The sequence below is a fragment of the Gouania willdenowi genome, unplaced genomic scaffold (genome assembly GCF_900634775.1).
Source record: "Gouania willdenowi unplaced genomic scaffold, fGouWil2.1 scaffold_55_arrow_ctg1, whole genome shotgun sequence".
In the NCBI taxonomy this organism is placed as follows: Eukaryota; Metazoa; Chordata; class Actinopteri; order Blenniiformes; family Gobiesocidae; genus Gouania; species Gouania willdenowi.
In genome coordinates this window covers 161,954-181,265 of record NW_021145219.1, presented here as the reverse complement: position 1 = coordinate 181,265, position 19,312 = coordinate 161,954, and the positions used below count along the sequence as shown (strand labels likewise).

At 36.4% G+C, this 19,312-nt stretch overlaps 2 protein-coding genes across 2 annotated transcripts; one reads left to right on the top strand and one right to left on the bottom strand.

Annotated features, from left to right (window-relative positions):
* Window positions 1–9,145: 9,145 nt before the first annotated feature.
* LOC114460618 (zinc finger protein 502-like) lies at window positions 9,146–10,287 on the bottom strand. Its single transcript, XM_028442517.1, has 3 exons — window positions 10,064–10,287; window positions 9,736–9,960; window positions 9,146–9,539 (listed from the first exon to the last, which is right to left on the bottom strand). Exons 1-3 carry the CDS (start codon window positions 10,285–10,287, stop codon window positions 9,146–9,148), a joined length of 843 nt encoding a protein of 280 aa, XP_028298318.1.
* Window positions 10,288–12,009: 1,722 nt separating this feature from the next.
* Window positions 12,010–14,651, top strand: LOC114460617 (homeodomain-interacting protein kinase 3-like). Its single transcript, XM_028442516.1, has 8 exons — window positions 12,010–12,204; window positions 12,317–12,508; window positions 12,659–12,840; window positions 13,178–13,301; window positions 13,447–13,566; window positions 13,654–13,746; window positions 13,940–14,109; window positions 14,207–14,651. The coding sequence occupies exons 1-8, from the start codon at window positions 12,010–12,012 to the stop codon at window positions 14,649–14,651; spliced, it is 1,521 nt and encodes a 506-aa protein (XP_028298317.1).
* The last annotated feature ends 4,661 nt before the right edge of the window (window positions 14,652–19,312 follow it).

The window sequence follows — 19,312 nt, the reverse complement described above, 5'->3', positions numbered from 1 at the left end:
AACACGGCTCGGATGCACGACAGTTTGTAGAGCGTCAGTTCTATGTCGATGACGGGCTCACATCAGTCGCCACGCCCGAGGAAGCAGTCAACCTTCTTAGGAGAACTCAAAGCATGTTAGCAGAGTCTAACCTACGCCTTCACAAAGTGGCATCAAACTGTAGTCAAGTCATGGAAGCTTTCCCTGTAGAGGATCGAGCCAAGGACTTGAAGGATTTAGATCTAGGAGTAGATCCTCTCCCAGTTCAGAGAAGCTTAGGACTCTGCTGGAACCTACAATCTGACAGTTTCACGTACAAGGTACTAAACCAAACCAAACCATTCACACGTAGGGGAATATTGTCAACGGTCAATAGTCTCTATGACCCTCTAGGCTTTGTTGCTCCCATAATAATGCAAGGCAAAGCACTACTAAGAGACTTGTCAGCGGATGAAAGAGACTGGGACACCCCTCTTGCTCCTGAAAAGCATGAAACGTGGGCCTTGTGGAGAGACTCTTTGCAAGCGCTTGAAAACCTCCAGATACCAAGGTGCTACACTCCAGGCACATTGAGCACAATGAAAGTAAAAGAACTGTGCATTTTCTCTGATGCCTCCACTGTTGCAATAGGAGCAGTAGCTTATCTGCGTACAGTTGACAGTGAAGGACAGTGTCATGTTGGGTTTGTAATGGGGAAGTCTAAACTAGCCCCCCGCCCTGCACACACAATACCACGTCTAGAGCTCTGTGCTGCTGTGCTAGTAGTTGAATTGTTTGAGCTGATCAGAGATGAGCTGGACATTAAAGTAGACAATGTGACATTTTACACCGACAGTAGAATCGTGTTAGGTTACATACACAACAACTCCAAACGCTTCTACATGTATGTTGCCAACAGGGTTACACGCATCAGGCAATCCACATACCCCAGCCAGTGGCTTTATGTACCAACTGACCTGAATCCAGCTGACCAAGCCACTAGGTTTATGCCAGCAGCTGACCTGCAGAACAGTACCTGGTTCTCAGGTCCACACTTTTTGCATTCTGATTCACACACTGAATCACACAACACCAGTCCGTTCGCACTCATTGAACCTGACAAAGATAAGGAGATACGTCAGGAAATAAAAGTATTGAAAACTTCAACCTTAGAGCCAGTGCTTGGCCCTGAGCGTTTTGGGAGATATTCCAGTTGGGCCACACTGTGTAGAGTCATAGCTAGACTTATTCATGTTGTTAGAGTCTTCAAAGAAAAGACCAATGGACAAAGGGGATGGAAAAGTTTCTGCGAAACGCCAAGCATCCAAGAACTTGCGCAAGCCAAAGTAGTTATCATTCAAGCTGTCCAACAAGATGCTTACAAAGACACATTCAAAAACCTTAAAGAAGGAAAACAGACTTTCACAAAACTTGACACGCTCAAAAAGCTCAATCCTGTAGTGGACAAAGACAACCTTTTGCGAGTTGGTGGACGCCTCTCCTCCGCCGACCTCACAGAGGACGAAAAGCACCCTCTGATTGTCCCATCTACAAGCCACATCACCACGCTACTAGTAAGAGACTTTCATGAACAAGTGGCTCATCAAGGGAGACACATAACCAAGGAGCTGTCCGTGGTGCTGGGCATTGGATAGTGGGAGGTAAGCGCCTCGTATCCTCTGTCATTCACAAGTGTGTAACATGTCGCAAATTGCGTGGCAAAATGCAGACCCAGAAAATGGCGGACTTGCCCGCAGACCGGGTCACCCCTGAACCACCTTTCACCACAGTCGGCCTAGATGTGTTTGGGCCGTGGACAATTGTATCACGTCGTACGAGAGGTGGCTGTGCCCAGAGCAAACGCTGGGCTGTCTTATTCACATGCATGTCTACCAGGGCTGTGCATATTGAACTGATCAAGAGTATGTCTACAGATAGTTTCATCAATGCATTAAGAAGGTTCTTCGCTATTCGCGGCCCAGTCAAACTTCTGCGTTCAGATAGAGGCACAAATTTTGTAGGAGCCTGTAAAGAATTAGGCTTAGACCCAAAAAACTCAGCAGTTGGAAAGTACCTGCGAGAGAGAAGATGTATTTGGACATTCAACCCCCCTCATGCATCACACATGGGCGGCTCGTGGGAGCGTCTCATAGGGGTCAGTCCTTAGCACCTTCATGGCAGAGGTGATGGCAATTATTAATGCAAGGCCTCTTGTTCCTATATCCACCGACCCTGACAGTCCTGCAGTGCTCACACCAGCAATGTTACTAACTCAGAAAGTGAGCGCTGTTTCTGTTCCTTCTGGGAACTTCTCATCTGGCCAGCTGTTTCGTAAACAATGGAGACATGTTCAACACCTTGCCAATACCTTTTGGAAAAGGTGGAAAGGAGAATATTTGTCCACCTTACAAAGCCGTGCAAAATGGACGGAAACTCAACCTAATGTCAAAGAAGGAGATGTTGTCCTTCTAAAGGACTCCCAAGTTGCCAGGAACGAGTGGCCCATGGGACTAATAGTAAAAACATTTCCCAGCAGTGACAATAAGGTCCGCAAAGTGGAAGTGCGGATTGTACAAGACGGGACTGTAAAAGTATTCCTCAGACCAGTTTCACAGATAATTGTTTTGGTTTCAGAGACTGAGTGAATTTTCTTTGATGTTACATACAGTAACCAAATGTGATTTAAAATGTGGTATTATGTTTGTAGTGATATAATGTGACTATATCAAACGGGGAGTGTGATGCCTTTTGGTCAAAGGCAGTAATAAGTTTATATTGTGAATAATTTACATAAATAAGTTCATAGTAAAAGTGATTTTATGCTAAAAACGGTTAAATTGTTTTAGGTTTATTGTCTACTGAGTGTGAGACATCTGTATCTTAACCATCTTTGTTATATTGTAGCCTACGTGTAACCGCTGAAGGAGTGAGTGCTCTCACCGTAGCACAATCTTTGACGTATTTTCTCCGGTAATGCTGTGAAAAAGTGTTAGCAGAAAATAAGTGAGGAAACGGCTCATGCACACGCTAAATGTGCCCTTACACGTTTGTGCCTGGGAAAACATTCGTCTTTTTACAAAAGAAAAAACTAATGAAAAAACTAAAGAGAAAAAGGAACATAAAGGATCTTTACATCAAGAAAAGCAAGCCTTGTGTGGAGAACTTTTATTTGTTTTGTTTTGTTCGCTAGCTGTCTAGCCTCACATAGTCACGTGTCGTGAGGACAGCATATATAGAATACTGTTGTTGGAGATTGTGTGGTGATTTATTTTGAAAAACAATTGTAAATTCAAAAATGTAAAAAAATATCAGTTTAATCAGTAATTTTTTTTAAATTTAATTTTATTATTTACTATTTAGGAGGCACTAAAAATAAAAAAAATATAACAAATTACCCCATTTTAAGTAAAAACACTGATATTTCAATGTAAATTTATAATATGAAAGCACCATTTTAAATTAAAAGGAAATAACATTACACAATATCTGGAAATAATCTGAAGAGGTAACAAGTAATTAACAAAGTACACATACTTTGTCATCCATGAAAAAGCTACTTAACCTCCCACTATTCTATAGTAATACATACTTCCCACAGGCACTGTACTAGTAGACTGACTGAATAAGGATGTTTGACGACTATAGTTACTTTTTTACTTCAGATTGATGAAGAAAAACCATATTTATTAACGGAATAATTTTTGTTTGATATTCATAAATGGATTGAAAACAATATATGTCTATTTCCGGGTCATATTTCCAAAAATATGATCACATTTGGACTCTAATTGCAAAATAAAAATGATGAATTTCTCAGTAAGATAATTATATGAAAGAGAAAGATTTTTTTAATAAATATAAATTAGTTTAAAATTCAACCCCATAACTTCAATTCCTTTTCAATGACTTTAAATTTTACTGCAACTTACAAAAATGATTCAAATTAATAAAGCACACAATTTATACACAATTTTTAAAACATTTCAAATGAATTAGGCCCCATTTGTACATAAAAACACAAATTAATTCAGAGGTCACTCAAATAACACTTTTTAACAGCAGGTTTAAAGTGGACGAAATTGACAATGTTTATTTATTTATTTATTTATTTATTATCAATTTTTATTCATTTATTTATTTATAATTATAATGACTTTAAATTTTACTGCAACTTACAAAAATGATCCAAACTAATAAAGCACACAATTTATACACAATTTTTAAAACATTTCAAATGAATTAGGCCCCATTTGTACATAAAAACACAAATTAATTCAGAGGTCACTCAAATAACACTTTTTAACAGCAGGTTTAAAGTGGACGAAATTGACAATGTTTATTTATTTATTTATTTATTTATTTATTATCAATTTTTATTCATTTATTCATTTATTTATTTATAATTATAATGACTTTAAATTTTACTGCAACTTACAAAAATGATCCAAACTAATAAAGCACACAATTTATACACAATCTTTAAAAAATTTCAAATGAATTAAGCCCCATTTGTACATTCATTCAGAGGTCACTCAAAAGACACTTTTTAACAGCAGGTTTAAAGTGGACAAATTTGACAATGTTTTCATTTTATTTATTTATTTATTTATTTTTACTCATTTATAAAATGTGAAATACATGGCTTAATTTTTGAATATCTACATTTGTGAATACATTTTTTGACTAAAAGTGTTTTGTTTTTTTAATGAAAAAAAACAAACTTTTATTTCATCACACATATAATTTTTCCACCAAAAAAGCATGAATATGAAGATTTTTAGAGAGTAGTACTCACAGAACTTATACACAATCTTTAAAACATTCCAAATGAATTAGGCCCCATTTGTACATAAAAACACACTTTTGATAAAGATTTAATAAACCAAGTTTGGTATATCTTTTGTTTTGTTTTAATTTCATATGCTAATAAACTTGTTTCTTGAAATCACTTCAGTCGTCATGGTATTTTTATTCACTGGAACATTAAACCAAGCTAAAATACACAAAAGGACAACAAATTTATTTACAAAAACACAAAAAAACAACAACACCTAAAATGAGAAGAAAATGTACAAATTTTTTACAAATACACAACAATGTTTCCAAAAACCAATACAAAAAAATAAAAAACACAATAGAAAAATATTTTGGTGATTTTTAAAATCCCATTTTACCACGTTTTCTCCCATTTTTTGTAAATTTTAACAAATTTTATCTGTGATTAAAACAAGGAATTCGGCTACATCTTTAAGATGAATATATACTATGACACAAATAATAATACTAGTAATTTTTCTAAGACACTGATGTCATGTTTTTGCTTAGAAAGCCAACCCTCACGATTGGACTATTGTAACAGTCTGTTTACATGCCTTAGCAAAAAGGATCTGGCTCGTCTACAAGTGGTCCAGAACTCTGCTGCACGCCTCCTGACCCGTACCTGTAGGAGAGCCCATATCACTCCTATTTTAAAAACTCTACATTGGCTCCCTGTCATCTACAGGATGAATTTTAAAATCCTTGTGCTGACTTTCAGGGCCCTTCATGGCCAGGCGCCTGAATACATTGAGGGTCTGATCCAGCCCTATGTTTCAAACAGGAGCTTGAGGTCTTCTTCGCAAAACCTGCTGATGGTCCCCCGCACCCGCTTTAAAACACGAGGTGATCACTCTTTTAAGGCGGTAGCTCCTCGTCTCTGGAATGCTCTTCCACACACTCTGCGGATGCTGGACTCTGTGGATGTTTTTAAAAGTCATCTAAAGACCCACTTTTTTATGGAGGCTTTCTTGACTCACTCCTGTTTGTGAATGGACTCTTTTATACATTGTAGCATCATTGTAGTGGACTTTTATATGCATTGTGCCTTTTAACTGTAAATTGTGAAGCGCTTTGTGACCCTGGTCTGAAAAAAGCGCTATATAAATAAACTTTACTTACTTACTTACTTTACTTACTCCTATATCTGACCATAAAGAAACAGATAAACTCTTTTGCAGACACTTCTTTGTCTCTGTAAAACATGTTCCCTCAGGATCCTGAATAAATCCACACAAAGACATATTATTGTCATCCACTCATTTTTATTTCATCACACATATAATTTTTCCACCTAAGAAGCATGAATATGAAGATTTTTAGAGAGTAGTACTCTTTAAAAAAGTGTAAAACAGTTTAAATAACACATCACATTTTTAATACTGAATATTTGATTTGATAAAAGGGATATGAGGATTATATACATTATATATTTACACTACAAGTGTTCACAGGTTGAGCATTCTCTGAGCTGGAGGATCGTCTGTAACTTGGCCTAAAAACAGATTCAAGGTTTTGTTGGGGTTCAACATTCTGTTCCTCAGCTTCAGTAACAGTTTGTCTCTGCAGAGGGAAGCCATCAGCCACACATCCAGATAAGTCAGAAATAGGGCTGTAGAGGAATAGGTTTCCAACAATGTCAGAGACATGAGCTGCATTAGGATCAGTGGAAGCAAAGCTGAGCTGGTTTGGAGAGCAAATGCTTTCAGTGACCTCAGGAGGTTGGCTCATGCTGCCAGGCAAGATGTGTTGTTGATCCCACAGATGGCCTCCTTCCTCCCAGGTGTGGGTACCACCACAACCTGGTTCAGAGATGGGCGGTCCATACATTGAAAATACAGGCCGTGGTCGCCTGCAGGACGGCCAGTCCATTGTAAAATCAGTGCAGGCCTGGGCGTAAAGGTACGGATGGTGACGCATCTGACTCGCATTCCTTAGGAAATTGAGAACGATGACAGTCCTCATTGAAGCTGAAAAACACAAGATACAGAGAGTTCATTATTATCACTAAACTTCTAAAGCAGTGGTTCACAACCTTTTTTCTTTTGTCGTTACCCCATTTTTATTTTTCTCAAGAAACATTTTTTTTCTCTAAAATTAGTTTTTGATCGTGTTTGTTATACTGTGTTACATTTACAAGTACATAGTATCCAGGATTAGTGCAGAAAGTGACAAGAAGCACCAACTCAGATATTTCTATATTTCATTTTATTTTAACTAGATTTATATCAGAACGTGAAAGTATAGAATACTGTTGTTGGAGATTGTGTGGTGATTTATTTTGAAAAACAATTGTAAATTCAAAAATGTAAAAAAATATCAGTTTAATCAGTAATTTTTTTTAAATTTAATTCTATTATTTACTATTTAGGAGGCACTAAAAATAAAAAAATATAACAAATTACCCCATTTTAAGTAAAAACACTGATATTTCTATTGATAAGACTATCACAGGTCACATGTATAAAAAGATAAACAACAAAAAAGACAAAATGTAAATTGTTGCTGAGGAAGTAGGCTACCTAGAAAGAAAATCTAATAGTGCCTTTAAAAGTTTAAATCAAAGTAAAGTTTTAACCTATAAAGCTTAGAATCTGAAGAAGCTATTAAATAAATAGCCCTCTGATTGAGAGGTTGGGGGTTCGATCCCTGTCTATACCGGTCTGTGTGTCTAAGTGTCTTTGCTCCCAGTGGTTGACTAGCGCCTTGCATGGTAGCTCTGTTCCAGTGGTGTGTGAATGTGAACGTGAGTGTGAATGAGCTGATATGTAAAGCACTTTGTGACCTCTGTCTGTGAAAGGTGCTCTAGAAATAAACCTTACTTACTAAAGCAACAATCAGTCACCAATTGATAGAAAACAGGAAGTAAACAAGTTTGTAAATCGAGGCTACTTACGTGTTTGGAATAGTTTGTCCATCGTTTGTTTAGCAGAAGTATAAATGTTGTTATTTCTGTCCAAAGCGCAGGTAAACGTGCTTTTATTCACAGGAATATTAGAGACTGAAAAAGTTTCCGCTTTCAAGTTGAAAGAACAAGTTTTTAACGCTCGAGTGACGCACGTCTGTCACTGTGGTTACCGCTGAAGACACGCCCACTAAGGCAAACTCATCAATGATTGGTCCATCAGTAATGCAGTCCAGACAACCCGGAAATGTAATAATTTGTGATTAAAACTATAATTATTCATGACAGCAAATAATGTATTAGACCAATAATAAGGCAAGGAAACATTATGTAGTACATTTTATCAGCAAGGCATTCAAAGTGATTCATTTTTGGAATTTAAAAATGACAAATGACGTAATAACATTTTTAAGAAAACAGCTTTTTTTAGATTAAATTTATAATATGAAAGCACCATTTTAAATTAAAAGGAAACAACATTACACAATATCTGGAAATAATCTGCAGAGATAACAAGTAATTAACAAAGTACACATACTTTGTCATCCATGAAAAAGCTACTTAACCTCCCACTATTCTATAGTAATACATACTTCCCACAGGCACTGTACTAGTAGACTGACTGAATAAGGATGTTTGATGACTATAGTTACTTTTTTACTTCAGATTGTGAAAGACTGACAGCATGTGGTCAACGACTGCAAGTACAACAGTGTAAACAGCTGTAAAACTTGTCTTTTAATCACTATTGATTATTTCCATGTAACTAAGGTGTAAACTTTAAAGCATTAAGATAAATATTTGGAACAAAAAAATGTATTTTACTGGTCAATACTATGGCTCTAGTCTTTCACTCTGCAAAATCATTTTGTGAGCAAAATTAACCTTAAATATTTTATCATTTCTCACATCAAATACAGTAAAATTAGTATTATGTACTGTAGTGTAAAGTTTTTGACTGTTAGACAAATCATTAAACACACCAAGAGAGTCAACAACCTTTATTAATCCATATACAGTATGTGCCACTCAGAAACTGGGAAAAGGTGTTACAAGTTGACCTCTAAAGGGAAGGTCTATATGGATCTTTCACAATTTGCTCTCAACAATGGGTTCATTGACAAAACACAGGGAGAGAAAAACAATAGATAATATGGTTGTAACAGTGTAAAAGCGTGACAGGAAAATAAATGCAAAATGTATCAGTGACAACATAAAATGTTGGGCAAGTTAGAATAAACAGAAAACTTCTGAAAAACTTTTTTTTTCTCAAATAACAGCTCAGCATAAATTTCTACATAGCATTGTTTATTTATTCTCTGCTGCTCCACTTCAGTCATGTGCTGACCCCACCTTTATACATGGTGGTCTGACGTCTCCTATGCAGCCGTGGTGTGGATGGGTGGATGTGTTGGCTGAACAGAAAAAAAGGGGGGTCGTTAGCAGGGATGTGTTACATTGGACTGATCAAATATGTGCTGACTGATCAACATGAATCCTGTGGTGTCTGGAAAGGAACGATGAGTGATTAAATCCTTTTCCACACTGGGAGCCCATGTATGGTTTCTCCACAGACAGGATGTGTGGCTTTGGGAAGGCATTGTTTCTGAATCCCTTCGGTGCTGGTATGGGGCTGGACTGCTGTGGCTCTGGCCGTAACTCGGGCTGAGGCGGCTCCATCGGCTCTGAGATGCTTGTTGAGCGAGGAGAAGTGTTTGAATCTCGTGCCACAGTGGCCGAAGTTGTAGGTTTTGCCCTCCGAGTGCACTCTTTGGTGTCGTGACAGAGACAAAGACTGATTGAAGCCCTTGTCGCAGTGGAGGCACATGTAGGGCTGGTCTCCTGGTTGGTGCACCTGTTGCTTCAAAGGAGAGCCATAAGGCAAAGGTTTCCCAGGCTGAGGTGGTGAAAAAACTGGATTCTGTAGGTGGGTCTTGTGGTGGCGAGAAAAAGACGACGAGTGGTTAAAGCCCCTTTGTTCCAATTCTTGCAGGTGTACGGCGTGAACCTGCTGGTGTTACTTTAAATAGCTTCTTCTGCACATGTTGCATTTGTACGGTTTCTTGCCCGAGTGGATCCTCTGGTGCTCTCTCAGCATGGTGGTAGCTGCAGAACATTTGCTGTACTGGGCACACTGGTTAGGTTGGTCAATGAGCACGACTGTGGCGTGTGTCTTCTGCTGCTGCTTCATGTTGGAAGTCATTACAAAGTCTTTACCGCATTGGCCGCAGGTGTACGGCTTCTCCTGTGCGTGGACCTCCTGGTGCTCTTTCAGATGCCTCCTTCAAACAAAGCTCTTTCTACACTGAGTGTATTTATAGGGCGTGTCCTCTGAATGCATCTTCATGTGTTCTCTTAGGGTTTTGGCTGCGGCAAAGCTCTTACCACATTCTGAGCCTGTCTGGTAAATGAATCATCTGATGAGATTTTAGACTGAAGGCATCCATAACATCTTTACCCATGATCTCAACACCATGAGGCTTCTCTTTCATGTGAATCTTCAGGAGTTGCTTTAGACTGGTCTCCACAGCAAAGCTCTCCCCACAGTGGACACAGATGTAAGGGTTGAGGTCCTTGTGAATCTCAAAGTGTTGGTGAAGATCAGCCATGCTGACAAAGATGTCTCCACACTCGTTGCACTATAGTATAGGAATCATACTGCCAGATACCAGGCAATACACACCCCTAAATCCTTGTTTCAATCACAAATACATTTTTTTTTAAAAGTGAACAAAAATGGTAGAAGAGGTGGTGAAATGGGATTTTAAAAGCCAAAGAATTTGGTTAAAAGTTGCAAATTAGAGTGGTCAAAAACAGACATAAAAAGTGGTAAAAATGGTTCAAAGTGTCAGTGATGGAATCCAATGGGATGAGGCAATCTAACCAATGGCCACAAAAAACTAAATGAAATAACAAAAATGTTATTATCTTTGTAATAAAACAAAGTTATTCTGAACTTTAACATAATGATCAAAACAAGTGCAAATATTCAAACCTGGGACTTTACACAAACTGTTATTCTAGTTTCAACCCTATTAGCAAATCATTTTGATAAAAAATACTAAGAAATGCATTTCTTAGCTCAAAAAGTTTTGACCTTTTGACCTTATAAAAGTTTATGTGATCATGTGCATTATGTATTAGAACAGTGGTTCTCAAACTGGTGTACGAGTACCCCTGGGGTTACTTGAACACCTCTCAGGAGGTACACAGAATCATTTGTCAGTTTATTTTTTAATCATTGAAGATTTTTTTTTTTTTTTACATGCACACATACTTTTTCCTCCTCCATCAATAATAATTTGTGGCACATCTTTAAAATACACCAAAAGGTGAAGTTCAAATTGTAAAATTTGCAAAACATCAGAAATAAATGAATAACAAAAGGCCTAAATTCAAGGTTAATGTTGGATGAGCCTACAGACAAAAATAAACAATGTATAACGTGAGCTATGGGGTACTTGTGATAATAAATGAAGGCTAAGGGGTACATGGGGCAATAAAGTTTGGGAAACACTGTCATAATATACAAAGTTTATGGAATATAATATCAGCAATTTGAATAAATTCTTAAAATGTTTCCAGTCATATCCACATGTCTTATTAATTTAATGGTTAAGTTAAAAAAAAAAGAAATTAAAAAAAAAGAAAAGTACAGATACTCAAAATTACTTTAAGTACAGTACACAAATATATTTACTTCATTTATCAACACTTAATGTATACATTTACAATGCAGTTTGACAGCAGCTTTCAAGTATGGTTGCCATGGCTGCAAGATGAAAGAGAGCCAAACAAAGCCATAACTCCAGTAGTTTGTCTGAGTGGTTGTGGTTCAGTTGGACAAACTCTCTCTTGATCTAAGTATTGAGAAGTTAAATAAGCAATATTTGTGTATTTTTAAAGCTTAAATTGTGAAGACCTGATTGAGAAATGGCTGCTGTAGGTAAGAGACTTTATAGACAAAATATGAGGATTAACTCTGATCTGCTAAGATGAAAGAAGACTTTAGTCAATTAGTAGATTTACTTAAATTATGTTAGAAATTATTATTAGAAAATTACTTTAATCTGGTTTAAATATATTGAAAACAATATTTATTAAAAAAAAAAAAACCTTTTAAATTATTTATGTAGATAATACTGTTTAGAGTGTGCCAACAGAAAATGCAAGACATGCAATAAATGCAAAGACAGGACTTCACATATGAAGTGGATTCACAGACCTTTTTTTTTTTTAAAAAAACTCAAACTTCAAAATTATAAGACAGGAGAAAATGTCCTTGTTTATGTGAGTCTTACTGTTGAAATACTGAATACTAACCTTGTGCCATGTCTATCACTTTGACAGAGTCTCAACTCATTTTTGGGCAGGTTCTGCAGAGCAGCTCAACTCAATATACAATCATTGAGTTCATCGGAGAAGGTGCCTTCGGTAAAGTGGCCAAGTGCCAGGTTAATTCCACCAGCAAATTAGTGGCAGTAAAAATATTGAAGGACACGTTTGTGCAAGACGTGGAGGAGGAGGTGAGTGTTTGGATCTCTCCTAGTTTTGGTGCCTCCAACAGGTCTTTAACTATGAACTGTTTAGAGAATAGTGATATAAAGATGATCTAATTATGCTTTTATTCTCCTCCAGCTGTCTATGTTGAGTAAAATCAACCTACTGGATCCAGACCAGTTTAACTTGGTCAAGTTCCATGAGAGGTTTGAGTACTCCAGCTATACCTGCCTCGTCTTTGAGTTGCTGGAGATGAACTTGTTACAGTTCCTCAAAACTAAACTGGGTTCTTCAATGTATGTGAACCAAATCCGCCCCATTGCCAAGCAGGTATGATCCTTTCTTATTGTTTGACTAAAATCCTATGTATGATGATGCTTGTTAATCCATTAAGAAAGCTTTGAGTTAAAAGCTGATCTTAAACAGCTCCATAAGAGGAACTCCATTATAATTCTGTCTTTTCTCATCGTGTCCCTGCAGATGTTGGTAGCACTACAGAGACTCCAATCTCTGGGGATCACCCACAATGACATCAAGCCTGACAATGTGATGCTGGTAAACACTGAGGAGGATACATTACAAGTCAAGCTCATTGACTTTGGACAGGCTCATCCATCCTCCTCCACCACGCACGGGAAATGGCTTCAGCCCATGGGCTACAGGTATGAGGATGTCAGCCTGAATGACTTCTGTGGTTTTGTAACAAACCTGTGTCATTATTAGGGTGTAACGATTCAAATACGCTATTGGTTCATTCAGAACGATTTGATCAGAAATGATTCAGTGACTTAAAATCGATTCAGGAACTTTTTAGCCAAAAATAATAATTCAACCACTGTGACTGAAATAAATCCCTGAATAATGGACGGTACAGGTGAGGTTTTATAGATTTCTAATCGATCAAATGGATGAATCGATACACCCTTAGTCATTATAGTGTTGGTACTTAGTGCTAAGCAACAGATTTCTAAAGCGTATTTCATTCATTTTGCTTCACAGGGCCCCAGAGGTGTGTCTTGGCCTTCCGTTCACAGAGGCCATTGACATGTGGGGACTGGGCTATATGCTGGCCAACCTGTACCTGAATACCAACCTCTTCCCCGTCAGCTGTGAATATCTCATGGTAGGTCATCTTTTTTTATCCACCATCCCTCCATCCATTTAATGACCCACGTGCTTTTTCTAAGGGTTGCAGCTGTTTTATACACGTTGATATAAAGTCTTGAAGAACTGCCCATAATGTGTGTAATTGTGTGTTATTTCTGCAGATGAAAGCCATGGTGGAGTATCTTGGTATGCCGTCAGAAGACCAGCTTCTATTTGGCATGCATACCAAGAGATTCTTCTGTCAGGAGGCAGATGAGTTTGGCTTGGGATGGAGGCTCCTGGTAAAACGTAGTTTTTATTGTTGTTGAACCTTGACTGTTGCCTTAAACGTATCCTAAACCCTTATTATTGTCATTGTGTTTCCTCAGACACCAGAAGAATACTCAGATATTAATAGGGTGAAAGCTAAGGAATGGCCCACATGGCGCCCCCATTTCTTCTCATTGGATGACCTGCTCTATGTAAGTATTCTCTACAATATTTGAGTTCAAATACTTAGCAGCGGTCGCTTCTTTAAAATGTAACCTACTTTATACATGCGTTTATCACCTGAAACGACTTGATTTTTTTTAACACTTATATGTTTTGAGCGAGAGAGGTTTGAACTTGTTCTAGGACCTACAGTAAATCCTTATTTTCTTTTTTAAAATCCAGATCTACGAAGAAGAGGATGCTGAGGAGTTTAAGGACAGGACTGAGTTCATAGACTTCCTCAAGCACCTGTTGACTCTGGATGAGGAGAAGCGATTCTCTCCGACTGAGGCTCTTCAGCATCCATTTATTAGGATGTCCCACCTGAGCCAGGATCCTGACAGCAGTGACTAGTGAGTAACTGCACTGAGGAGGCAATCACGCACATGGAGATCAACTTGTTGTTCTATTGACTTTTGTACTCATCTTTTTTTTACATTTTTCCTCTAGTCTGACCACCGCACAGGCATTAATGCCAACGGAGGCCTCACATAGTGTTACTCCTGTGAAGGATGGTGAGGCACATGTGGCTGAAGAGGCTGACGAGGTCCCACCCACTCCTGCATCCAGCCAAATCACACACATTGAGACAGATGTCCCCAAGGTCCCTCTTTCTCATGTGAATGATGACAATGAAAGAGTTCAGGAGCCATGCCAAGATCTGGGAAAAGAACTCCATCTTCCTGCAACTCAGAGTGATTCAGGAATCTGTTCCTTTCCAGAACAGTTTCCTAATCATTGTGATGAGGGTCTGGAATGTGTTTCATCAGTGAATGGACCTATGGTTGAAGACGTCCCCTTCCCCACCCCCAAGAGGTTCAAGAACATTCGGAGGTTCTTCTCCCGAATTCAAAAACTGTTTTTCAGCTGCTGCTGTTCCTCCGTGCAGGAGTAATTTCTTTATTTGTACGATTCTATTATATTCTATTATAATTATATTCACCTTCTCGTACTATTCATCCTGCTCTCCTATCCACCATGGGACTGTATGTTTTAATTGTATTATTGCACATTTTATTGTTTATAATATTGTTTATTATTTTGTTTGTTTCAATGTAAGGTGACCTTTAGATTGTTTTTAAAAGGCGCCTGAGAAACAAAATGTATTTTTATTATAATTAATATTAAATGTCTATATATATTTGTAAATAAAAACACTTCATAACTTACCTGCTTTGTTAATGTTTTCATATTTTTTACCCTTTTTCCCAAATATTTTGAAGCTTTTCGGGGAAGTCCCTGACATTGTAGTGTGCTAAAAGTTGTGCAGAGCTGCTGAATGTCCTGGATCAAAATGAATAAAAGCTGTGTTCATTTTTCATAAGTCAGTAGTGGTGATGGCATTGTCCAATACCATGTCAGCCCTAAAACTAATTCCAAAGACACTTGGCAACATAATCGCCGCTTCTTCCTATGGTTATTAATAATAATAATAATAATAATAATAATAATAATAATAATAATAATAATAATAATAATGCCAGTGATAAAATAGAAAATGTATTTGATATACTTAGAATTGGTAAAACATTTGTGATTATGGATAATACTACACAAATAAATATAATAATGATAATTTTGACCCAGAAATCAAAATTTCACATGCTCATAAATTTTATTGAGGAGTGGAATAAGCTCACTAATGATCTGAAAATATTTCAACTTCTGTTTTTTTTTTTGCAAAGTTTCTAAGCAGCACTCAATCCTGGCTTTATTTATTTATCTGAATAATATCAAGTGTTATCCAGGAAGTTTATTACTATTTGTGCAATAGTATATAGTCATCTTAAAAGATGCTAATACCATCTACTGGAAAAACACGTACAGTAATTTAGAGAAACCATAATGCAGATGAGGTGAGGCTACTTACACTTCATGAAAATGGTGGTGTTGGCATACAGCGTCTTCCTAAACACAGCATCTTGTGTCTGAGAACAGAGACAATAAAATGATTTAATATCAGTCCATAGAACATGAATGTCAGTAAAGCACCAAATATTCCAACATTCCTGCTGGATCAGACAAATTCCCAACAACAATATCAAGTGTTTTTTTTTTTTACAGTATTTACAGTTAAAAGAAGATAACATTAAACAGTGTAAAGCCCAGAAACAAGGAGTGTCGACACTTTTTACAACAATTACACATATTTTTTATATTATTTTAATTTCATGTTGTGCCTTTCGTTTGTTTTTTACTTTATTAATTTCATTTTTCTTAATTTTTTTTTCCCAAAGTTTTTTTTGTCCCACAGTCGGATATTTGCATTATTATCCTATGCTGGTATTTATTTTTAATATTAAAGATTAAATCGGGGCATTCGCCTTTAATTGGCCATGTAATGTTATGACATGAATGGAATTTGTCCTCTGCATTTAACCCATCCCTGAGGAGCAGTGTTTTTGTTTTTAATATTACATTGTGTTGCTGCAACATGTGCATTTCCCACATTTGGGGATCAATAAAGGTCTATTCTATTCTATTCTAACAAAACATTCTTTGCAATTGTTATCGAATAACTTTAAAGAAATAATTTTTAGATGCAACTTTATCTTGTCATCAGAAAATGTTGAAGACAATTGTTTCTCCATCAATCAGAATATGCCAAACGGTCTATTTAATATATATATATATATATATATATATATATATATATATATATATATATATATAGTAAAGAACAGTTTATAATTTGTTATTTATAATAACTAGATTCTCCACAGGAAATCATTCCTGCCTGTGGTGATCAAACTGTATAATGCATCACTGTAATCTCACAGCTGGATTGTTGTAAATATCTGCTTCATATTTGTATTATTAGTAGTAGTAGCATTATCTCACTTTATTTTTTACTACTGTACTGTGTGTATCTGATCCTTATTTTTAACAGTCTTATTTAATTATAGACTTATATAACATTGATTCTTTCTTTCGTCTTTAATAAACGTTTTAGTCTTTTATTTATGATTTTTTTTCTTCAGTGGCTGGAACAAAAGCAAATTCCTCCTGGGATTAATAAAGGAATTCTGATTCTGATTCCTCTATTTCTAAATATATTTGATTTATCGATAATGTTTATTCATGCAGGTTGTCTTATTAAGATAACAAGGTCTCAATGTCTAGAGAGACTTGGACAGATACATAAATAAATGAATAAAGTAAATATTGATTTTCTAAGTAAAGAATCTAATACTAAGTGAAGGAAAGCAGCAGATACACAACATATACAGCAGGTGATATAAGTATTGAGTAATCAAACATCTTCTTTATAGGCCATCAGTTGGGACTGAACCAGCTGATATTAATTTATAACTAATTACTGGTTGATTTCAGCTGGTGTCTTAGGTTTTCCATGCTTTTTTTGCACCTCCATTTCTTCATGTGTCTTTTTCACATTATTACACAATAAAAAAAAAATGACATTTCATGTAAATAGCACCTTTAGAAATATATTATTTACTGAAAAAAAAACGGTGACGTGTTTTTACCCACTGTATTTAGTTTACCTTTAATAATTATAAATATTTCTAATAAGCTCCCTAAATAGGTAATTATTAAATTGGAAATATTGTCATTAGAGATATGTTTGATGCAGACCAATTGGTGAGTAACATTTTAAGCCAGTTTAAACTATTTTGTAATTGCTAGAAAAGTAAACAAAAGGCTCTCCAAAGCTGCTTTTCTTTCCAGGTGTTCCTCGTCCACATTACCAGGTCGAGTTTCAGAGAAAGGAAAAACACAGCAACTGTCACAAGGATGTTAGTAGATTAGGATTATGAAATGAAAAGATGGTGGAAAAAAAGATAAAAACCTAACAAGTAGGGCTGGACAAAAAAAAAAAAATCGATTTAAAAAATTTGTACATAAAAACAATTTTTATTTTGCAAATTTAAGTTGTTTCCCACCAAATTTTTCAGACTCTTGCGTTCTGTCCTTGTGGGTTACCGTAGTGAGATGTGATGTGAGCCCGCCCCCTCTTTGTTTACATATGTTTACCCTTTGAATAGACTATGTGTGTGCCACAAACATGTTTAATGTTTTATTCACACTATGCTGAGATGCTAAGGGAAGAGTTTATTATTTTTCTATGTATGTATTAATATGTAGTTATATGATTTCTTCATCAGAAAATTGAAGCTACTGTGAAGTTACTGTTGCACTTTTGCTTAAACCTGGGTTAAAGCTTAAAATTGTTGAATGACAGAGACTCATTTACTTTTTATTTTGGGATTGTTTTATGCATTTTAACTTTTGAAGACAATTACAGCAATAAAGTTGCACTTTTGACAATATACCATCTATAAAAATTGAATCAAAAATCAAATTTTTCTTTAAAAAATGAGATTTTTTTTTGGCAAAATCATACAACCCTACTAACAGGTGAGTTCCAGATCACTGAATCAGGTAATGCTGGTTTTAATTCAAAGTGTGTGTCGATGCATCAGTTCATTGTTTTTGGGAGATGAATAACTTCAGATCAGTCTAATGCTTTGGCTAATATTCTGCAATGAATTATTGACTCAAAAACCTACAATAACTTTAACTTGATTTAATATTATTCACATTATAAACCTTTGGAAAAACACAGAGACATTCAACATGCTGATCTTGATCATTGAAGTTATCACATTATGCAAGTTTCTTACAAATAAAGTGTGAGCAAAGACAAATGTATCTTGTTAAAACCAAATGGTGGCTTGTCAGGGTTTACAACATCACTGATCTCTATTATACCATTGGTGAAAAAGCCAAAGCCTTCGGCCACCATCTTGGTATAGTAAACAACTGCCAGGTGATCAACAGCTGATTCAGATTTGAACATATTTTCTCAAATTGAATGGAAAACAATACATTGAAATAAAAATACTGTAAGACATTATATTAATAGTTATAGTTATATATAACATTTTTGGTGGCAGGTCTTGTGTATGTACATCCATAAATAAAACAGTATAGTAAGTTCAATGTCACGGTCCGGTGTGGGTGTAGACCCAAATGCAAGGAGAGATGGAGGCAGGATAGATGCATAACGTTCCTGGAACCAGTCCATGTTTTTATTCTCCAAACAAAAACTTAAATCCAAGACAGGGGAGCAGGAACAGGGAGCAAGACCAGACACAGCAGAGGGGTATTCCATAAAGGAGGGTTAACAAACTCTGAGTCAATCCATAAACTCTGGGTCAACATACCCCATGATGGGAAACTCTGGGTATCGATTCCATTAAAGCTGGTATGAAGTGGGTTAATCAACCCTGAGTATGTAAACCTTGGGTTACTGACGTGCACGCGCGCGATAAAAAGCCATCATCAATGGATCGAAGATGAGTCGAGCTGCCATGGCAACCACCCGGAAAATAGTGATTTATTCACCGTAATGGGTGAAATAAGCCGGTGTTTGAGGAATATGAGCCTGATCTAAAGGTGCGTACAGTCTTCAGTGACTATAGTGGCTTAAATCACCCATAATTAGTCACTTCATCACTTCAGTGACGTGAGGAGCGGTGAATAATATGAAAAAAAAGTGTCTGAGGACACGTGTCAGCAGCATAGGATGGC